Source organism: Harpegnathos saltator, unplaced genomic scaffold (assembly GCF_003227715.2).
Source record: "Harpegnathos saltator strain DR-91 unplaced genomic scaffold, Hsal_v8.6 scaffold608, whole genome shotgun sequence".
NCBI classification, from domain to species: domain Eukaryota; kingdom Metazoa; phylum Arthropoda; class Insecta; order Hymenoptera; family Formicidae; genus Harpegnathos; species Harpegnathos saltator.
This window is the reverse complement of record NW_020230436.1, coordinates 163521-187158: the sequence shown is the minus strand read 5'-3', so window position 1 is coordinate 187158 and position 23638 is coordinate 163521. Positions and strand designations below refer to the sequence as shown.

At 53.0% G+C, this 23638-nt stretch overlaps 1 protein-coding gene across 7 annotated transcripts in view; it reads left to right on the top strand.

Annotated features, from left to right (window-relative positions):
* Ppn (proteoglycan-like sulfated glycoprotein papilin) overlaps positions 1–23638 on the top strand; it is a 128659-nt gene that overhangs the window by 72460 nt on the left and 32561 nt on the right. For all 7 annotated transcript variants that reach the window (XM_025304412.1, XM_025304413.1, XM_025304415.1 and 4 more), the window contains exons 2-3: positions 5231–5291; positions 20280–20467. In XM_025304412.1, the coding sequence (XP_025160197.1) occupies positions 5231–5291; positions 20280–20467 (249 nt within the window). The remainder of the gene's footprint in view (positions 1–5230; positions 5292–20279; positions 20468–23638) is intronic.

Genomic DNA, 23638 nt, shown 5'->3' with positions numbered 1-23638 from the left:
TTCCGCGATACTAATGAGCCCGTTGTCCGCGACCGCAGGATGCACCTTATGCCTGAATTCCACGGATACGATCTTGCGTCCCTCGCGTTCCACGAGCGAGCTCGCCTCCCCCTCCGCCCTCTCCTCTACCCTTTGCTCACTTGGTGCCCTACGACGGCTGTTACGAAGCCGTGCCTCGCGAAAGTGACTACCGCTCCATCTCGATCGGCATCCTCTTCGCCGAGAAGCAGCATGATCCTGCTTGCTGATATCGACAGCAATTTTGTCTCTCGTATTCCTCTAGCGAGAGGCAGTTTCTTTTTCTCACCATCACATCACCCGAATAATTCTCAGTCCCAACTCCTTGTCTTCTTTTTTATTTTTAAGATTCGCCGTTAGAAATACCGCGCGGCACAGCATTTCAAAGCTTTTGTCAAACCTTTAGCATTTCGTTCAATTTCAGATCGGTCATATTACATTCGCGAATTTGAATTCTGGAATTTTCAAGTTCATCATTGGGCACCGTTGAAACCGTGAGCCTTCGAGCACGCAACTTCCGAAATATTGCGCCGCTGCAGAAATATCGAGACGCGCGCGGTATTGCGTATTTCCGCGATACCGTCAAGGGGCTAAAGAGGAGAGGTTGATGCGCGCATCGACGCGAAGCACGATGCGGCGAAGTGTAGGCTTGCTTGAGCATGAGCTTGTGCTTGAATTAAACTCGACGGAGTTCGAGTTGCTGGGCGAAGTAGCTGGGCATTATACGAAGGTAGTCCGCCGCGCTTTGCGGTTCCATCAGCCGCTCTCGCCGCGTCGCGACGTAAAACAGCATGCCGTCCCGGCCACGATGTAATTGGACGTTCGGATCGGAGAGCGCACGGCTGGTCTATAAAGCCGAAGTTTAAAGAATGCGATCGTGGGGGGTCCTCGTTAGAAGAGTTTCGAACGCGGTCGTCCTGATCGTGGGCCCCATTTGCATATTCATGCGCGGCTCCAAATCTCGTTTGACGTACCGTCGATCTAGAACTTTATAGATGGCGACGAGGCTCGCTCGCGCGCGCGCGCGCGCGCGCGCGCGTGCGCGGGCAGACGATTACTATTGTCTCTCGTCCCATCGAGGAACGAGATTTTTATCCTCGCCGTATTTTGACTCGCCCCCGAACGTCACCCCCGACAGGAGATCGATTGCGGTCGCGACGTACATGTATAAATACGTCCTACCTCGCTTCGGAGCTGCCATCGTAAAAAACACTCGGCTGGCTCTTTATAATTGGCCGTTGCTACTTTTTCCTCTTTTCTCGTATGATAATTTTTCGTTCGGGCGATTTTATTCTTGCCTCTCTCGCAATCGCATCTTCCGCGTTCGTTAATTTTACTTTAATGTTACTTTGGTGGTTTCGTCCTCCCGCGCGCACGTGTAATTAATTTGGAGATAATAATACATTGTGCACCGGAGGGATTAAGGTTTTCCGCGATAAAGTGAGCAAACAGACAAATGTCGAATCTTAAGTCAACCGACACTACGACGAGACTTCGGACCCTCTCGCGGTGGATTATCTCTCCGGCGGATCGTCGCGTCTCCTCTGCGGACGTCACGGTTGGTGTGTGCAACTTCGCGCGAGGAAGAAAAGACACGTTGCGTGTAACTGACTTATTAATCAAAGCGTATACGCTCGCGCCGGCGCGCAGCAGCCGTAACTATAAAATTACCGCCGTCTCTTTGTGTTTGTCGTTGGTTTGCATATTCTCGCAATTCCCGCGACTAAACTTTATTGACATCCCCGGAAGTTCGCAGGAGAATTTCATAACTAGAAATTGCGCGAACTGTACACTGCAATATGAAACTTTACGCCGACAAAGCCACCTTCGCGATTCGCCGAATTCCGGCGAGTTATTTTCGCGCGCGCGCGCGCGCGCGGCGCGGCGCGGGGGAACACCTCCGAAGTTTCGAGCCGGCGAATTTCGAGCTCGATTATATCGGGCGATGGTAATTTTATCGAGTGCCGCGCCATTGGCACCCGCGATTACGTCAGGTCGCGATCTAATTATCTCCGCGTATGACGCAACACCCCGGAGGCGGGAGTTTGAAAAAATATCGCGGAACCGCTCCCTGGGCGCGATCGCGCCCCGGGAAAAAAAGAAGCGAACGGTACGCCCCGCAGGTGCATTTAGCGCGCTGAAAACTGCGTTCCAATTAAACGCCCTCCGTATCTGGCTGCATGCGCTCGTGCTTCATAAAGCTATTTTACCTAAGAGCTCTCGCGCGCAGCTGAGACCAGTTATAATAATTGCGAGCCTTGAGAATCGCACAGCCTCCCTCGAGCCGCTAACGTTCCGTGGCCCATTTTTATTAGGAGAGATAAGCCGCAAATTATCTTCTTGCGGTGCAACATTCGAGTCGCTGGGAGTCGTGTAATTAGCGTTGAGACACAGCGGCCATAGAATGATCGTCTCTCTCTCTCTCTCTCTCTCTCTCTCTCTCTCTCTCTCTCTCTCTCTCCCCCCCCCCCCTCTGTCCAGCCATTGTCCCCTGTGCTCATGTGCGGACCACCACCTCCGTTGTCTCTCATCGGCCGCGACTTCCTAAACGCACTGATGTCGGCGCGCCGAAATAACGTGAGGAACGGCTCTCGCGAACAATCGGAGCGGGATGTGCGTTTCGCGCTCGCTCGCTGCGGCGATACGCGGAACTCTCGCGGTCGGAACGGCACGTCGCGTTTTAAACACGACATGCGACGGCGAACACGCCGTCGTAATTACCGTTGCGGTAAAATCGATATCGACAAGGCCGATAAATCATTGCTCGCGAGAATATTAGAGGCCGCGCCGGCCGATAACAGACGCCTGTGTGTGTGTGTGTGTGTGTGTGTGTGTGTATTCGAGCTCGCCCATTCCCGATAGCGAGTCACCGCCAGGTCCGGGCATCGTTCCAAACCTCAATGACGCCCACTCGAGGAACTTACGCAAGCACGCGTGCCAATGCAGCGCAAAAACACGCTCATTCACGATTTTCGCTGCCGCTGACAAAGACATCGCGCTCGCTCGCTCGCTCGCTCGCGCGCCCCGTCGAGTCGCTCTCTCCCCTTTCACCGTTCCCCTCCACACGTCGACCCCTCCGACCTTTCGATTATTATATTTTGCAAACGCCTCTCTCGCGCTTATATTATTACAGCGCAATTCCGTCGCTCGTGTTATATCGGGGATACAATACAAGCGGCGGAATTACGATCGATCTCTTGATTAGAGCTCGCGGAGCGGAGGTTCCCCGCGTTTTCGCCCCGCGACCGACGCTCGTCCCCGAGGTGGAAGGTCGAGAGTTGAGCGTTCGACGGGAGAATTGATATTTACTTTCGTCATTGCGCATTGTCGGACGCGCGGGTGACGCCGGGATAATTCGCCGGAGGTTTCTCCTGAGCGACGTGCCTTCTCGCTCCCCTCGAGTCCCCCCTTCCTTCGATCGCGCAAAAGTCGAGTAGGTCGTCGAGTGAGGAAAAGCTGAAGGTTAGCGCGCCTGGCGGATTTTTACGTATTGGAATCTTGCTTGCACACGCTGGAACGTGCGCGACTCGCCGGATTGCAGGATTCGCGAGGTGTCGCGCCGAAGTCTCGTACGGTGAGTTGTTGTGCAAATCTTGCACGTACGCGGATTGGCTCCTCATATTGATAATATTTTCAACTCCCGGTTCTCTCTCACACACGCGATATTCCGCGCTTGTTTATCTATCGTGGGATAGCCTTACGTGCACGCGTCTCTTACGACGACGACGACCTGAATTCGGGTCGGAAGGGTCTCATCTTCGTCGAGGCCGAGCCTCGAGAGTACAAAGGCCCTCTTTCACACGCGTTTACGTTACCTCGCAGCATTACATTACCTTTAAACGATTTAAACGATCTCTCTCTTTCTCTCTCCTTCTCTCTCGTGAAATTTTCCCCTCCTCTCTGCCCTTTATCCCACCGGGGTTGGCCCATTCAGCGACTCAAGTGCTTTCTCTCTGATTCAACGCGAGCGATTTGTCACAAAATTTGTCACGCGCGCCTTGCCGCTTAATGACGTGTAAATCTCCCGTGTCGAAAGTAGGTTGCGCATCTGGAAGAGTCGATGAGAAATAAGGCGGGTCGTTAGCGCGAACGACTCGACCTTGGTCCGCGCGAGATCGCGCTAACCGCGGACACCTCGAGGGGATGACCATGTCGCGTCGTTCCGCTTCACGCTGGAATACTCGGTCGCAGTCGTTCGCACAGAGAGACTCGCTTTCGTCAGGTGGAGGAGGAGGAGGAGGAGGTGGTGATAGAGAAGGAGAGGAGGAAGAAGAGGAAGAAGAAGCTCGTTCGATTCACGTAATGCCACGTAACGTGTAACTCTGTCTACCAGTGCGCGCTGACGCAACCAGTCGTGGAACCACTTTGCAGTGAAACTTGTCTCGGTGTAACGAGCCCCGCTGATGCCGCGTCAAAGTCTGGGTCAATGTTGCGCTGATAACTCACAGCGCGTGGAGCGCGCTGCTCTGTATGCAGCGCGCGCTTGTTTCGCGTCAATGGCTCCTCTCGTGAAAGCGTCGAGTGTTTTACGTTGCATTAGCAGCGCGAGTTGGCTTCGCTCTCCCCCCCCCCCTCTCTCTCTCTCTCTCTCTCTGTCTGTCTCTCTGTATCTCTGTCTCTCTCTGTCTCTCTGTCTCTCTCTGTCTCTCTGTATCTCTGTCTCTCTCTCTCTGTCTCTCTGTCACTCTGTCTCTCTCTCTCTCTCTCTCTCTCTCTCTCTCCCTCCCTCCCTGCTTTTGTTCTAATATACCAACAGTAATAATTACAATTCTGATGAAAAGAACAAACGCGGGGAGGAGAACATTCGCGGGAAATATAGTGAATATTGAGAGATTTTCGTCTGAATATATCGCGCGTCCGCGTTGTATCTGCATTTTTATATACACACGTGGAAGAAATATGAAAATATGATGCAACGCGATGGCAAAAATATGATGCGCAACGTGTGTATGAAAAATACGACGCGTCGGAATGCACCGCCGGTGGAAATGTAAGGTAATCGTGTCGCGACATTGAAACGGGTCCATTTGACAGTGATGGAATCTTATCGCGCGCGTTGCGACCACGACGCAACGTGAGTCGGATTAATCAACTATTTCGGACGAGTATGTGTAGAGCACATATACGCGAAGTTGCGAGCGGGTTGCGCGCGCGCGCGTGTGCGAGCGAGTGATTAAATAAGTTATTAACGCGACATTCCTTCTCGTTTCAGGTCGCTGGGGCTCTTAATATTTATTATAGCGGCGTATGTGCCCGACACCTTCGCAAAACACGTAAGTATGTGCTCGTAAAACAGCGCTACACAGCGCACGCATCTAAAAACAATGCTCGGAGAGAGCCTCGCGGGAGAGCCGTCCCGAGAGCCGGCCGGAATAAAGCCACGACAAGGGCCTCGACGAAACGTGTCTTGACGGCATTCCCGCAGGTTTTATTGCCCTCTCTTTGATGATGGTTCGGGTTTCAAGGCCTCCCGGTCTCGCGCAGGTTATCTTGGTACACTTTGTTCCTAGGAAATCCGAGACAATAGGGAACATGAAGATTCCTTAAACCATTACGACGTAACCAATAATTACGCTTGACCTTCGGGGCTAACCACAAGCCGCGCGCGCGCGCGCGTTTCTTCCTCCTCCCCTCTAAACTCTATTCATCTCACACACACACACACAGCCGATATTTTATATTATTAACACTTCCATTTACCGTGTAGACGCGCGAGATGCGGTGTGTATCGAGCCCCGGGGTCCGAGAGAGTTGTTGAGATTCCAAGATTATACATGTTGTGCAATTGTTGCAAAACGCGAGCGCCGCGAAAAACCTCCGCTAAAAGCACACTAAAAGCAACGCGGGCATTTAGACACGCACGACGTTCTCTTCCCTACGTTTGGGCAAACGAACGTCCGGTGTCGCTGATACGATATCCGGAGTTATATAATATTTGCTCGCTCTCGCCTGCGAGCCGCGGCGAGAATAACATTGATTCTGGCCGAGCTCCAAGTTACCCGAAATGTAGCGTCTCGCCATTGCCGGATCTCCCCGTGGTTGATTCTCATCGTCGCTGTGCCCCCTGGACTTTCTAACGCGATGCGACTTCTCAACGGCGCTCCGTCTTGTCCACCTCCGTGCTCGCGATTTCCTCCCGCTTTCCCTCCCTTCCCTCGTCGTCGTAAGTTCCCGGCGCGCGACGTCGGCTTTCAATTTTCATTCGGCGGTTCCGCGCCGAGCGACGAGCCCTCTCCGAAGTTTCTCTCGCCGGCCCTGTCCCGATAGAGCCGCTAATTTCGCACGAATGCGCGTTATATCTCCGATATCGTCTCGATTACCCATCGCCGGCCCGGCCGCAAAACTCGATCCGCGAGAAAGTAATTCCGCGAGATCGAAAAGCTCGACGACGCTGAAAGCGTAATGGCGAGGCCAGATTAGGTCCGAGATGGAAGAAGCTACGGCATCACGGCGGAACGTTTCCACGATAAGGAGGGGAATTTCGTTAGGACATTCCCGTGATCCCCGACGGGCGAGAAAATAGAGAGAGAGAGAGAGAGAGGCGCGCAGTGGTCGTGAGAGAGACACACGACGGAGACCTCGGAGTCGTCTCTCGGTAATCCCGCTGCATGTGCGCGAGCTGCTGCTGCTGCTGCGCTCCTCTGGTTGCGGCCGTTGTTTCATCCGCACCCCCTCCACCCCCCCCCCCGTGCAACCCTCGTCTGACCTACGCGGTAAATAATTTATTCGAGAAGGAACTCGCGCGAGAGATCTCGTTATGCGACGCGTATCCATCGGCGAGTCGTGTACCCTTGGAACCTTGCCGTCGCGCCTTGAGAAAGGGAGGCAGGAGGGGGGGGGCGGGAAAGAAGGACAGAGGGAATCATTGTCGGCGGAATTGGCCGCGAAAGTGCGGTCGCGTCGCGGCCGAGACGAATCGCGGAATACCGTATTGCATGTGCTGCGCGGCAGAAGACGGAATCATTAGATTATCCCGCCACGTCTCTCTCAGGCGAATTGGAAATTAGCGGCGTGTCTCCCGGCGCGAAAATTGCATTCGCACAGAGCCGAAGCATATTAGCCGAAGATATTAAAGCGACGACTCGCGGGCGGAGGCGAAAGGTCGCGGGTAAACGGGTCGCGTTGTTCCTTTCCCGATCGCAGCGACCGGGGAAAGAAAAAGACCATTCTTCGCTTCGCTATCCGCTGCCGCTCGCCGGGTTTGTCGATATCCCGACGAGCAAATTAGCTTGATAAATCTGCGAGGACGCGCCCGCTTTTAACGCGCGCGCGCGCGCGTCTCGGAGATGCTCATTGCCGATCCTCGAGGATCGGCAATGAGATTATTAGCCGGCGACGGGAAGGAGAGGGAAAAACTGTCTGACTCATGTCGGCTTTTTACCAGCACCGGCGCACTCCCGGCCAGACTGCGTGGCTAATCTAAGTTAAGTGGTCGTTACACGACGCGGAGAAATCTTGAAAATGCGCGCCCGCGCCAATCTCGCCGGCCGGCGCGCGGCATCCCGGCATCGCGTCGTGAAATCCGACTAATTATCGCGGCGAGTCGCGATCGCGGGTGAACGCCTCGCTTGAGTCGAGTCTCACTCGAAATCGGACCTACGAGCTTGCGAGCTTGCTCCGCTCGAGCTCGAAGGGCTCGCGGAAAATCTCCGAGTGCGACACACGGCTTATTGCCGCGTGTTGCATTATGTAACATCCCCTCCCTCCCTCCCCTCCCCCCCCGCCTTCCACCCCGCTATTGAGGCTATTGAGCGTCGTTCCGATCGTCATCAGTGCCGCGCTTACGCTACGATTCTACGTCGATAATTAATAAACGTATCTCGACGCTAATAACATTAAACCGGCGACAGGGACGAAATGAACAATGACGTATGTGCATAAGCGCCGACGAATGCAGCGGACGCGTCAACGTCGAACCAATGTCGGCCGTGTATACGAGCGCATTGATGCGAACGAGTTTGCACTCGGTTATTCATGAGCCGTCCGAATGGACGCAACGGTGCACCGGGCGATGATATATACGCGCCGTAAATTTCGGCCCTTTGTTACACTCTTCTTTAATAGATACAAGGATACGAGTAAAGATACTCGCGTACTTTTCCGTGAATCCCCCGTGACGTCTCGCCTGTCGTCGTGTTCCGTCACAATCGCGATTGCCGCTCGAAGTCGCGAGTAATTATATATACAGCGACTCATACTTGCGACGTACGTTTGATGCGCTCTCTTAACTTACTGGTCGCCTGCAGTAGTCGACTAAACGCAAGGATGCGGCAGGATTCGATTACGCAAAACACGTTCAGGAGAGCAACGCTCTCGTTGACGAGCGCCGGGAGAAAGAAGACAGCCTTCGTCTCGCGTTCTCGCCGTGTCGTGAACAAACACGCGGAACACAGTTATCGCTGGGACGGTTCTCCGGAAAGAGAGACGGGAAGGAGGAGGGGGAGGGGGGGGGAGAAACGCGGCCTTCAACGATGTAATTGTTCATTATTAAACGCGGCAGCTGCGAGCTCTCCTCCGTCGCTTGCCGCTTATCTGCCGCGCCCCGGCTGCTCGTTTTTCCGCATCTCCGCGTTATTTTCGATACAAACGTGCTCTCTCGCCGTGCAACCACAGTGCCCAGTCTTTACGCCCGACGTTCACTATAATCCAGCCGCATTGCCGCGCGAGATAACAACATTTCCAGCCGCGGATTTCCGCGATCCTGCACTTGGAATATTTCCCTCCGTGTGCTCAGCTAATTCTCTCCTGCCGACGCGACGCGACGAGACGCTCCTTGATGAAATCGATCGCTCGCCGATCGTCGGAATGTGTCACTGATGATTCGTCGCGCGACTCGATCGTGCCGTGATCGAACCTGAACGGTCAGCAGACGTGGAGTGGGAGTCGAGGCACGAGTCATTGTTGATGACGAGCGTCTAGGAGAATTTATCGTCCGCAGTGCGCAGCTGATATCATACCCGCGCGGAAGGCGCGAACGAGAATTATGCATCGGTCCAGCTCGATAAACAGAGATTCTATTTTATTAACGCCAGGCGCGCATTAAGGCGAGCACTCAAGGGCGTGCGCCGCGCGCGCGGCCCGCGATTTATTAAACATACTCGCTCGGACAGCGCAATCCCTCGAGCGGTGGCCCCCGGCAACGTCCGGAGCGATAAGCTAAAAGATTAATAAATGCACCTCCATAACCGCAACGCGCGTCTGTTCCGCGTCTGAAAAACCGCGATCGCCGGGGACCGCCGCCGCTGACGCCAGCGCTGCGCGTGCATGTACGTGTATGTGTATGTGTATGTGGGCGCGGAGAAGACTGTCCGGTTGAATGAACCAATTATCCGGCGAAATGCCGAACGATTCGGGAATTCCGGGCGAAAAGGCCAGAATTCTGCTGAGGTTCGCGAGGAAACGTGATAATTCAGCCTGAAATCTGAACAAGTCGAGCCGGAATCGAGCCGAGTCGTTCGTGTTTCACCAGAGGATCGTTCCATTCAACCGCGGCGACGCGGTTCTCTCTCTCTCTCTCTCTCTCTCTCTCTCTCTCTCTCTCTCTCTCTCTCTCTCTCTCTCTCTCTCTCTCTCTCTCTCTCTCTCTCCATCTCGTCGCGGCGGAAATCGCGAGATCGCGAGTCGCCCGCGCTGAAAGTATCCGGAGCGTCTCGCGCGTGACGAGCGAAACGCCGCTGAAAGTTTCTGCCGGCGTGGCGACGCCGGCGAAGCGACACGCGCAATTGATCCCGATCAATCAGCGAAGTATGCGAAGTACACGACGACGGGCTCTCGAGCCGTGCGAACTTGCACGTTTGTCCAGCAGCGGGACTCCACGCGATGAATCTCGCGAGTTGGGTTGCGCAAGATATCAGCGCGGAACTTCGGCGCGGGCCACCCCGTGCGTCGTCGTTTCCACCGCATCGCGGCCGATCAGCCTCGTTTGAACGACGACCGACACGTCATCTCTTCGCGGAACTCGCGAGAGGAAGAGAGAGAATGACAAGGGCGAAAGAGGAGGAGGAGGAGGAACGACTGAGTGCCGCAGTGCCGAGTAACTTTAGTTCTCGTTACGCTACTGAGCGAGAACGCTATCAGCGATCTCGCAGACAAAATCGCCATTACGGGTGGACCCGCCATTTGTGTCGGACGCGGGAGGTCAGACAGCGACGATATATATGACAATTATTAAGGAGGAGGCGTGTTGCGCCCCGGCGTTCACGGTTCATCGACTGACCCCTCGCCGCCGGCCGAGAGGGGCGGCCCGCTTCCCCGAACCATTTAATTAACTCTTCGCCACGCAATCTCACGGAACATTGTACGACCGTCAAATTCCACGTTCCGTGTACGCGGCCGACGTGCCTCGCTCGAACGGCGAGCTCGCTCTCTCTCTCTCTCTCTCTCTCTCTCTCTCTCTCTCTCTCTCTCTCTCTCTCTCTCTCTCTCTCTCTCTCTCTCTCTCTCTCTCTCTCTCTCTCTCTCTCTCTCTCTCTCTCTCTCTCTCTCTCTCTCTCTCTCTCTCTCTCTCTCTCTTTCTCTGAGACCGCGCGCATTGCCCGAAACAACATCTAATTACCGCGACGATTTATATCACACGCGTTTGCTCTAACTCGGACCTTGTTCCGTTGCCGCGCAACAAAGATCGCCGCTGCACGCGTGTGCGCGCGCGCACGCCTGTTTGAAGACGAAGAGAGTCGTCGGTCCGGTATTTAATTAAATTCAAGTCCATTAATTCTTTCGGTTTCGCCATCTGCGCGCTACGCGCGCGCTCTCCTCGCGCGGTAATTCATGCAGCGGTAAATACAGAAAAGGGTATGCTTCATCGATTTTTTTCATTTTGAAATATGTTATAGAGGATGAAATTCCGAGTGATTTTTCCTGATACAATCATATGGGGGGGTCGCTTATAGTTTCTGAGATATTTGACTTTAAAGTTTTATAATTGTGCGTCGAAGTATATTTGAAGCAGACAAGCAGTTTTCATTCACTTTAAATATGGGAAACAGTACATATAAGCGGGCTCCGCAGGCAAATCCTAACCTAACCTAACTTATTGCATCTTTATGTATTTCTGGACATTGTTGAGAAAAGTTCTCTTAAGATATATCACCTGGCTCAACTTTATTTTATTATAGTATCTGCATGTAATTAGATGTTGTGGCTTTTAAGAAGATCTTTTCAACATCGCCCAACAATATATAAAGATGCAATAAGTTAGGTTAGATTAGAATTTTGGGAGGGGGGGGAGAGGGGCGGAGCCCCTCTCCCGCTTATATATACTGTTTCTTATATTTCTATATATACACTATGTTTGGATTAGCTGTTTGGATTGTACTGTAAATAACGTCAGCTTATGATAATCTGGAATTTGATCCCAGGATAGTCAAAATTCCAAAACTTTAAAGTCAAATGTCTCGGAAATTATAAGCGGCCCCATATAATTGTATCAGGAAGTCACTCAGAATTTCATCCTTTATAACATATTTCAAAAAATGAGAAAAACCCTTTCTATACATATATATTTACCTCTGCTTCAAATATACTTCAACGAACAATTATAAAACTTTAAAGTCAAATATCTCGTTAAACTGTAAGCGACCCCCATATAATTGCATTAGGAAAAGTCACTCAGAATTTCATCCTTTGTAACATATTTCAAAATGAAAGAAAATCGGTGAGGTGTACCCTTTTCTACATATTTACCCATGCAGCCAGCTCGCTCTCGCGTACACCCGACCTGCGGAGGAGTATCGAGTGTGTAACGTGATTAGAAATAAACGCGGGGACTCGCTTTTCGTGAAGTTGACCGATTTCAGAGGCGCGACGGTGTGCCGCGCGCGGATAAGCAGCTTAGCGACGGGGAGAATCGTCCTAGCTGCTTCTGCCTACCGCCGCCGTGCCGGAACGGTGTATCAAGGAATGCATAAACGAAGCAGTATCAGCCGGCGCTTTTTGCCCCGTATCTCTGATAAGCCGGAATGCCGAAATTCGCCGTGATTAATGATCGTCTTCTTGCCGCTTGGCCGAGCTATTGCGCAAGCGCCCGTGGTAAAAAGCGTTCGTGGTTATCTACCGCTACCGCGGATATTAGACATTAGAGCTTGAGCACACCGAATGAAATTGCATTCAACGCGGCCTGCACGGAGAAAAAGAGAGAGAGAGAGAGAGAGAGATAGATAGAGAGAGAGAGAGAGATGTCTCTCCGCGCGATATCATGCGAATTTAACCCGCGATCGAAGCTCTCGTCACGAACGCTACATATTTACCGATTACGCGAGCTATTATTTAGTGTCGCGAATAAACAATGCGTCTGAATCCGAAGACGCGATTTCGAGTTCTCTCAAGAGACCCCGCCAAAATTCCGCTCCCGCGATGATGGTTTTTAATCAATTATCCGTCCCCTAAATTAGCCCTCGGCTGGTCTGCAATTATCGCGCGACAATTGAAGCGGATTCTCGGGAGATACCGCGGGAGATATAGAGACGTTGCAACGCTCGTCCGCGACGCGAACGAACGAGATAGCCGCGCACAATCGAGCAGTTTACCGCAATGTCATCTGGATTATGTTAATCTCGGCTCTCTCAAGGAACCGGCTTACCAGGGTCACCCGATCGTCGGACCCTCCCCGCGCGCGCGCGCGCGCGCGGAGATCATTGTCCTCGGCGATATTGGATTACGTTTCGCTGTTAACAGGTTGCGTTTCGTATCTCGCCGTGGCAGCCGCGCGGCGGCGGCGGCGGCGGCGGCGGCGGCGGCATGGTGAATGAACTGGACTGCTTGACATGGCTAATCGACTGCGGGATCGATAGCGAACGGAATAATGCGCTGCTTACCTCGCGCTCCGCATCTCGCGATATCGCGATAATATCTCGCGCGCCGTCTTTCCCGTCCCGCCGGACGTTTCGCGCCTCCTCAGTTCCGGCTCGCCCCGCAGCCGTTTGCCGCTCTGGCAGACGGCAATATAATCGAGAGATCGATAAATTACTCGGTAAACATAGAGGAGAGAGATCCCGAGAGAGAACTTTCGATGGCCGCCGCCGCCGCCCGCGCCGTTGGAAACGACGTGGAGAGGTGGCGGTGAAAAATAAAAGGCCCTTCCGCTCTTCCGACGGATTTATCGGCGAAAGCCTCGCGGAAGTCAACGGCGACAGCGGGGGACACCTCGGCGCACACAGCCGGTCGTTCTGAGACTCATCGTCATTGTTATATTAATATGATGACGCCGCCGATGCGTGAAGCGTGCAGCCAACAGTCGAGCTACAATTTCTTATTAATTCGCGTTGCCGTTGCACTCTTCCCCGCACATGAGGCCGCGGCATTAACATAAATTCACTGCGCGCGCGCGCGCGCGCATTACGGCGCATGACGTACGTCGTACTAAAAGCCACACGTCGTAAACCTTTGCGACCTCTTCGCTCTGGCGACGGAGAGACGACCGTTCAATCGCGCCTTCTAATGGATCTAACCGGGCGCGGCGCGGCGCGCTGAGGCATCCACGTCGAGAGAGAGAGAGAGAGAGAGAGAGAGAGAGAGAGAGAGAGAGAGAGAGAGAGAGCGAGCTGAAGTCGCGCTGGATGAAACAGCGTGCACGGAAAGCGATTACCGCACCTGCAGAATGCGCTCCTCGATCAACACAGTAGTTTCGACACACTCGCTCGCGTCGGGAATAATTAATCGCTCCGTCGTACGCGCGCAACTTCCCGCCGGTAACCGGCATGGCCGAGCGTGCGACGATACGGATCATTTCGCAAAGTCGTCATTACGAGACAGCTGCGAAATCGCGAGAGCCGGACGACATCCCATCATGCGCGGCGCAATCAATCGCACGTCGGGAAAGAGGAGTATCCGGTGTCCTCGCAATAAGACGCACCGTCACGTGGAGCGGTGCAATTACTTTCTGCGCAATTAACGACGGGACAGCGCGAGTCGCGTCGACTCGCGCGATCCTGTGACGTCATCAGCTATCAACGATCGGGAACGAGGGAGGGGAAGGGTGAGGAGAGAGGAGAGAGAGATGGCGAGAGTGCTCTGATAGTTCTGACATAATTACAGAACACGTCACCGCCGCGCAATGCCGCTTTACGATCGCGTCTTTACGGCGCGTGTCTGCCGGTCTGACGCGAAAATAGTTGATCGCGTCTCGCGAGATGATGCGAGCTCGGCTGGCCGTTCGCGAGGCAGCTGTCGTGGCCGATGTACGTGTGTGTGTGTGTGTGTGACGCGCGTCGAAATTAGTCACCGTTTAAGGAAGTATGTGCTCTGACTTGTTGATTTATCGCGGTGAGACGCTGATTAGTGTGAGAATCGCGGGGGGACCTATTTTCTTCGTCGTTAGACGATCGCGCCCGGCGAGACTGATGTCTGAGCGAGCGTGCTAAATTTGACCACATTGACACTCTCCATTAGCGCGGTATTCCGCTGACGCGTATCTCCGCTCCGGCGGTTCTGCGCGGGGAAAAACCCCGCGCTCGGTCGAGCGGAAGAGTTTTCCGCTGGAATGTAAGCTGGAACGGAAGCTACCGGTTGAAGCCACCAGATCTCTCTCAAGTCTGAATGAGTCAAGATTTCTGCTTCGCTCCAACGGAATTCTGACCCGTTAACCCGTTAAGCGTTATCCCTTCTGGGAATTTCCGAGGTTGGCAGCACGGAAGAATCGGCAGCGGATTAGCGGGATGAATGAGCCGCGCCGAACGCGGCGTTACGCAAACACGATATACCGCGGCCGTAATTTATGCGGCCAGGTGAGGCGAAGGTGAGATTGAGTGGAACAAATGTGAAAGTTCCGGCGTTTGATCGCGACCGGAGATAGAGGGGCGTGCCGACAATTTGCCGTGCACGACGCGTGTTTATAATTCGGATGTTTCACGCGAATTCTTCAACCGCGCGCATACGCTCGTCACGAAGTCGCGAGCTCTCCCCGTGACTATCCGAGACTTTTATAGTCACCCACCACGTCGCCGACGCGCCATTATTAGCGTCGTATGTCCCCACGTTGCGGTCTCCGCGACGCGACAAGTACGACAGCCAGCGCGTCAAGTTGGGAATGTTGAGGGATGGGAACGTTCGGGGAAGAGGGAAGGGAGGGTAGCTTCGTATAACGAAGTCGCGCCAAGCCTCTTTTCCTCTTCGTACGGAAAAGTCAGAGTCAGGTGAAAATTGCCGGGTGAGACGAGATCCCAGAAACGCGCGTCGACCTTTCGAATAAAGGCGGCACGATGTACACACATACACACATACAGGGTGTCCAAGACGGTAAGTGTGTCACGCATGCGGTGCGCGTGTAGTTTAAGTCGTCCTGAGGGAGCAGTTTCGTAAACCGTTTCGCGGACAACCACTACACATAATTTCGAGTTATTCCGCATATCATGAGGTTTTTTTTAATGAATAACTCTCGAACATTCGCACGGTTGCTTGCGAAAAAGAAACTTGAACCTTGAACCTGGCCGCTTGAACGGCCACCGTATACTTGTAGATTACGTCATTCTGAGCGAGAGGGTCCTCTACCATTTTGCAGAGAATCAAAGAGTTTTAGAGTTACCGACTGAAAAAGCTGCAAGTGCCATTTTCCACAATTTCGATACAACTCGGAATTTTGCACGGTTCTTCGCAAAGTACCACACTGATAGAAAAATATAGTTGAATCACAAACTATAATCTCACTATATTTTATAGTTCATTTCGGCGTCAGCCATACTTTTATAGTTCGTGGGACCTGCAAAATATAGTAGAATAAACACAAATATATAGTCAATTATTGTCTTAAACAATTGTTTAGTTACTTTTACCACATATACGGTAATTTCTCATTCACAAATATAGCGAGATTTAATATTCATATAGTTACATCTGTCATCATTTAGCAAATATTCTGATAATATTGACTATATAAAAGAGTTACTTTACCTACCATTTTATATCTGTATCCGTGCAATAATTTTACTTTAACTTACTACAATTCTTGCTAAAAATATTATCATATGGTTGCTTATACTATATGCCTATATCGTAATTATTACCGGTATTATGGTAATACTTACTATAAATATGACACTTCGGACCATAATTTACTTACCATATCATTATAGTTCCAAATATCATATACTTTCCTCTGCGGCAGACTTTCTTCTTCAGGATGACCTAATCAATGTGCGTGTGCACATCGCGCCGCCGCTCAATAATTACACGGACGAAGACATCTCAGTTCGTGTAATTAAACGGGGACCTGCCGCGGCCGAAAACACTCGTCTGCGTTTGAGGGGGCTTCGAGAGCCGGGCTAACCCGAGAACAATTAGCTGAGCGCGGAAATCCGCCGCAGGAGTCTTTCTGTTGCTGCGAGCGAGTTGCTCCGTCTGCTCCCGAGGCAACGAAAAATCCAGTTACGCTAACGGAATTGTGTGTTTGCCGTGTAACTTCGCGGCCACCCCCCGCCCCCCGCGCGCTGGAATCTGCCGGTCTGCTGTCGCGTCCGCCGCTACGTTGGAAATTATTAGACGGCGCGAGCGCACTTTGTAGCTCGAACGGCCGTAAGTCCCGGCATCTCGCCACCCGCGTGCGTTCCTCCGATTGTACACTCCCACATTATCGCGCACGCAAGCCGGCGCGGCGGCGCGAGACAGGTCCAGGCGACAAGTTGCAGATGCTCTCGCGAAGGAGAGAACCGCGGGAAAACCGCCCCCCCCCTCCCCCGGAGCGTACTTTTACTACGCGGAAATGACGAGATCCGCGCTCACGCTGCGCCCATCTGCGCACGGTGGTCTCCCACGCTCGCTAAAAATCTCCGCCGCAGCTGTCATAACCCGGCGACTGCGAATGACCGTGCTAAACGACGACACGCACGTAGGCTCTATGATCTTCTGGGAGTGATACGAGTGACACGCGGCCATTTCTCCCGCCGCGGAGAGCGTATTGTATTCTAGCCTCTTCCCTCCCGGAAGCGAAAGTCGCGAGAGCCCGACATTTCGCGCACGTTTCGCACGTTGCGCGTGAAATATTTCCAATGTCTACGCGTGGCAGTTGCGGCACCGACCGATTCCCTTTATTCCGTTAAAAATGAGCCGGAGCCGGAACTTCCCGTCGGATATTCGAGCGGTAGGAACGGCAGCGGCAAAAACGACGCGAAACTGTGACGCTTGTTATTACTCTCGACGAGAAAGATGAGAGTCGTGCATCTCGATCGCTATACTCGGTCTCTAATGGCTTTTAAGGCACGATCGTTAATTATCATTAGCGTAGACTGAGGGACCGAGAGATAGAAAAAGAGCGAGCGACGGCAAAGCTATTTCTATAATATTCACGACGGGCGCGACGAGAGGCGGGAGGTTGTCTTGGGATTACGTATCGGGAAAAGATCCCAGCAGATCCTAGTTAAAAGACACGAGAACAGATTAAATTCAAGTAATTTTCTTGCCGGTAATCCGATATTCAAGCGGATCAATAAGCTTCTCTAATTACAGCTGTCGCTTATACACGCCGCTTAACGCGGATCCCATTTTCAGAGGCAGACGCGAGGTTCCGTTACTTTACGTCGCCGTAAATAAATAAATGTCAAAACTCTTCGCGCGATACTTCCTCGTCGTGAAGATCGAATTATGCGCGACGAGTAATGCGCGAAAAAGAAAAAAGAATTTTGTACAATTTCCTCTGATGCGACGCAACGGGAAACTGATGGATTTGAGTTACCTGACGTCACACACGGGCAGCGCGAAAATCGACAAGAGAAAAGGCAGACAGCGTAAAATTTTTCGAGGGGGTGATTCGTTTGGAAAAAAATGGCGCCACTAAATCTCCAGCAACCTGCGACCGGCCGAATCGTAAGCGCATTCTCCCCGTGCGCGCGCGCGCGCGCGTGTATGTGTTTAAGGAGCAAAAAGTGCTCGATTGTAATTACCGTAAACGGCCGCGAACGCTATGATTCACCGCGCGTCGTGTAACGATCGGTGCGACTGCTTAAGCGGATAAATTGTACACACTGAGCATAATTGCCGGGAACGTGATAAATCTGTCCTTCATTTAAACGCCGCGCGATTGCATTACACGCGCAGCGCGCTTTGTTACTCGTACTTTCGCCGCTAATTATTCGGCCACAGAGCACTCGTTAACCGCGCGCGCGCGCAGGATGAAGTATAAAACGGCCTTAACCCTTTCTCGCCGGTGAGAATAATACGCCAAGTGAGCGAATAATCGCAAGTTCGGGCTCTGGAGAGGCGGTCTTGACGAACACGCTCGTTACGCATCTCCAAGTTCGATCTCATCGATCGTCCCGACGATAAAGAGGCACCACGCTGTTATTACCCGCGAATCAATTTTCCGTCTGTCCGTGCAGAAATCTCGAGATCGATATAAATCCGGGAAGGATAAACAAACGGACGCGGTCTAAAACACCGCAGACTCCGTGTCGGCGTGTTCGCCAGCATTTATCGAGAAGCCCATCTCAATTAACGTCATAATCCGCGAGTCCTTCGGAAGCACTGAAATTCCGCAGGCCGCGCGTATCCTGCAGAGCGCCGCTGGAGGAGCCAATAACTATTCAATAACACAGAATCGCGCGCTCGTGTATGCGAGGGCGCGCTCGATCGAGAAACGATCATTTAGTGGCGAAAGCGTAGTTAAACGGAGAACCATATCCGGCGGAGGGGGCCGGAGGTGGGAGGAATGCTGCAGAGACGCCGGCGGGGTCGCTGATAATTTTATTGGAAACCGCGCATGCACTTTACAACCGGCGAATGCAAACTGCCTTGGACAGCCGCCAGAAGGACCATTGAAATGTTATATAGCCACTTTGCCGGCAGCAAAAGCTCCGCAGCGAAAGTCGGGAATGCTCGATTCTCCGCGGCTTCGTTCGTCAAAAATAAATCCCCCGACCATCCCCGCCTCCTTCCGAGAATGATGACGAGGAGGAAAGGACTGATTCCAAACTCCACCTTCCGAGCGGGATCGAACGATCGTGTCCGCGTTCCGCGATTTAGCCGACAACGGCGCGATCAACGCGCCGTTTCGCGTTGCGAGCGACGAAGAAAGTTCTTCCTCATCGCGCCGGCTGCGGTGGACTTTGCGAGCTTCCCCCGCCGTTTAGGCACAATTTAGCGTTAATATACCGTGACAATGGCGGCGGCGTCGTCTGAAAATTGTGGCGTGTCGGGCAATCTTCAGCGGCGGGCGAGTCGCGCGGCGCGCGAGGCGGGAGGAGAACAGCACGGCGGGATAATTTGTTTCGGAACATCGTGAGCGCCGCCCAGGAACGGCGAGGTTTTCCGCGTACGTGTATCGTACAAAGCTTCGGCGCCCCGGATGGTATCAGGCCCGAGTTAAAGGAATGCCGAATCGGCATTTAACCCTCGACACGTTATTCCGACACGTAGCCGACGCTTCCGCTCAAAGGCGGGAAATCCTGCTCGTTCCCGGGAAAGTGGGATAGCCTCCGCGGTCAAACGCGCTTACGTAAATTCGCTGCAGCGCTCGCGAACGTCCTCGAGTCAATAATTCTCCGGCGAAGGCCGAGCGCAACGTGTTTACCGGCGATCCTATAAAACGAACAAGGCTAACGAGAGAAACGTCCAAAGGATTCTGCAGGCAAGAGAAGCGCGGAAACTCTCTCTTCCTCTCGCATCTCTTCCGATCCTTCCCTCTCTCTCTCTCTCTCTCTCTCTCTCTCTCTCTCTCTCTCTCTCTCTCTCTCTCTCTCTCTCTCTCGCTGTCTCCTTTTCCCTCTATCTCCAGTCTATAAATAAAAATTGGATTAAGGGGTGCATTCCACGAACACGTTGCCTACGACACCTCCCGCGAGCCGCGCCGCGAGCGCGGAGGGATTAAAGCACCCCATGCGGCGCAGCCGCCGCGGTTACTATTGTTACCCACGAAGCTCACCTGTGCGTCACGGACGCGGTCCGTTCGTTCGTTGCTTCGTCCGTCCGTCCGTCCGTTCGTTCGTTCGTTCGTTCGTTTTGCCGTGGCGCGAGCAGCCGGAGAGGTGCACAGGTGAACGAGGGGGCACTTAGCGAGCGAAATGTTTCCCTCGCACCTACGTTCTCACGGCAGGCCACATCCTTTTCGCGACCTCGCTCGACCCCGAGATACCTCGGCCACGTCCCGATGCGCAACGCGCCGTGGCAACGTCTGGAGCGCGCGAGAAAGAGAGATACAGAGATAGAGAGAGAGAGAGAGAGAGAGAGAGAGAGAGAGAGAGAGAGAGAGAGAGAGAGAGAGAGAGAGGGAGGGAGGGAGGGAGAGCGAGACGGAGAAAGCGAGCCCGTCGTAATAAATTTACCTGCTGGTCCTGTTGCAGCATCATATAAAATTAAGGCACGGGAGGCACCGTCGACAACACGGCGAGAGTTATCAGCCCAGCTTCTTCGTGCTGGACACGGACGAGCCTGAGGGGGACAACTGGGGACCATGGTCGTCGGCCAGCTCCTGTTCGCGCACCTGCGGCGGCGGGGTCGCCCATCAGACCAGACAGTGTCTCGACATGGAGTGAGTTACTATACTTTACGAGGCCGCGCGCGTTTATCGACTACCCGTTAGACGGGACCGGGGAAGGAGCGCAGATAGAACGCCGTGAGATACGATATCGAGAGGAATGTCGGACGAGAGCGAAGCTCTCACGGCGGCACGTACAAGGGTAACATCTCTCAATAACGCTCCCGCGGAACTCGTCCGTCGGAAAATGAAAAAATCGAGCCCGCGGTCGGATCGGAACCGCGTCGCGTCCCGCGACTGTTAATTCCTTCCCCTTCTCTCTCTCTCTCTCTCTCTCTCTCTCTCTCTCTCTCTCTCTCTCTCTCGTTCTCTCGTTCTCTCGTTCTCTCGTGTTCTCAAGGAGCGTCTTGGTATCGTGTCTTCCCCTGCCCCTCCGCCGCAACAACCCCCTGTGCCCGGCAGAAAATTCCTCGCGCGTATTATCTCGCGGAAGATTTCGCGTTAACACACCCCCTCGCTCGCAGTTTCCCTCCTCGGCTACACACGCGTATCGCGCGGATTATTTTCGCGAGCGCACGCTCTCTCGCGCGAATTTCAGCGGGACGTGTGTGAGGGAGGGAGAGAGGGAGAGAATTTACTCGGCCACTTTAAAGTTTGTTCTCCGTTGAATTCGCCCGAAGGAAGCCATTCCGTCTCGTTGAGTTCCTCGCTATCCCCGGAACTCGCTACAATGGTATGCTCAATTGAATTGAGATTGGATTAAAAGCGGGCACAAGCTTGCAAAGAATTTAATCAAGTCCCGATCTGCACCGAATGCCCGAATACTCCGGTGTAATGGCACGTAAGCGGGCGGCCAAGGGTCGGAGGGAACCGCTTATTGAGGCGCTAATAAACGCTGCATAAATGATCAGCCCTGTTACGTCTCGGGGATTTTAGAGATTACGCGGCGAGAACAGTCGCTCCTGGGAGGGACGCGAGAGAGTACCGTTCGACGACAATGTTTCCGGTCGCGAGAGTGTACCTTTATCTCCCGGCAAATCCCCTTCGTCGTATTTTCGAGGAATCTTAACGCGGCGGGATGCGACGGCGAATCGATGAATGAAACGAATGATTCATCGTACGTCGAACGAATCGAATCATTTATACGCGAGAGAGAAGGGGGAGAGAGAGAGAGAGAGAGAGAGAGAGAGAGAGAAAGAAAGGGAGCAGCGCGGTTCGATCAATCCTTTTTGCAACGCGGCGGACGTCGCGCGCGACTAAATTTCGGATAAATCAACGAAACTTTTCCCTTAGCGCACGCCCCGTAACGGATTCGCCGTAAATCCTTCTTATCTCGAAACTAAGGGAAGATTAATCGTAGACACTTACACGTCTCTCCGGCGTCACGCTATCTCCGGGAAATTCTCACGATTTCGCGCCGCGAGGACGAGTCGCAATTAAAGTTGGCTCTAACGTCGCGGTTACGTAAAGTGGGGAACCGGAGGAATGACCGATCGATGATCGACATATTGGGCCGGGACGAAGGAGGCGCTCGTCGTTAATGATACGTTGCGCTTTTAGAAAGCGAGATAATCGTAACGTGAAAGCGCGTCAAGTGCGCGCCGCGGCGGCCCGCATCACCGAATGCATCGATAGCTGCGCTATCGTGGGTCATCGGAACGCGACATGCATCGACTGCTACGATTTAATCGCCAAAGAAAACGCATCATTTGCGCGAGATCGTGCTCTCCGCGGCTGCAATCGATTAGAAATCGCGCTTAATCGGCGCGTACGTGCGCGAGAAAACGACGGAAGGAACAGACGCTTTATGACCTCACGAACCTGCGATTTCTATCCCTCCATGCGGAATTCTTTCACCTGCGTGTCAAGAATCGCACGGACCGTTGGAGGTACGAGTATACGACGATAGCGCGAAGTGATTGAATTGAAATCTAGGGGGATGTCGCGTCGTTGCAAAGTGATCTCTGATATTTTGAGAATTTTTTTCGAACGACTTTTTGTCGAAAGAACGTCATCGACGCGCGGTGAGAGACCTCCGAGTTTCTCGCCAGCCGCGAGAAAAGACCGCGAGAAGCGTGTCGATTATTCCGGCCTGAAGAATCGGGAGACTCTTTGAGGTCCACGTAAACGCGGACGTGGACGCGGACGTTAATGCTGCAGGATGCGAGTACGTAAATCTTCGGGTGTCCTCTTTAAAAGTTTTATCAGGCGGAAAGAGGTGTACATACTTGGCCGGGCGATAAATTTTTAAATATCAGACCATCTCGTACGGAATAAGTGAGCAGCACTTACCGGGATACTGTAGAAATTTATCGACGCGAGAATCTTAATCTCATTCCCGAAGCGAAGCTCGTGCGCCGGACCTGCGCAGCGACGTCAGAGATCGTCATTGATCACCTGCCATTTCCCTCGGATACAGATTTCATAAATCACACAGACACACGTCCGGGCTGTTCGCGTATTGATGGAGGGAACGATTTTTCTCTTCTTATGTTCGCGCTTTCGCTCTCCCGTATTCCCCAGAGCCGGAAAGAGGACCTCCTCGACCGAGCTCGATCGGCTAGAATAAATTCAACGGAGTGTAAATGCGCGATTGAGAATCTCGTCTTCCCGTTCGCATCGGGCGCACGAGGAGCGCGCGGGAACGCGCGAGGCGTAATTGAGATGCGAAGTCGGTTCGGAGTAAATCAGGAATGAGGAATAACACACGGACAGAGGGCGTGCAGCTCTGCTATATCAAGTGTACGCGATCGGTATTGTCCCGCTTGTTAGACGCTGGCCGCGTGTATCTCATCCCCCCCGAGCGCAATTACCGCGCGGGTTACATGTCAAATGAATACGAGATTGCGCCCCCTTGCTACCCTTTATCCTAATTACGATATCGCAGCTTCAACGGCGCTGCGACAACGCCCTATTGTATTGATAACGTGATATCGCGAACGAGCGAATATACTACTCCGACAGAGATGACATCCCGTCGAATTCACTCACCGCCGCTACAACCGAATAGTTTATACTTTGTCCCGGAGAATTCAGCCTCGCGGAGACGACGACGTGTCGCTAATTGACAATGTACTTGTACGAATATATTATGCAACGACTCGCGCGTTAACGAACAAACAGACAGATAAGTAACACACCCCGCGGGTGGGGTCCAAAATTTCCCAAGGAAAGAATTTCAATTTCAAATGAACAATTTGCTCGCCTCGAAATGAACAATCTTTA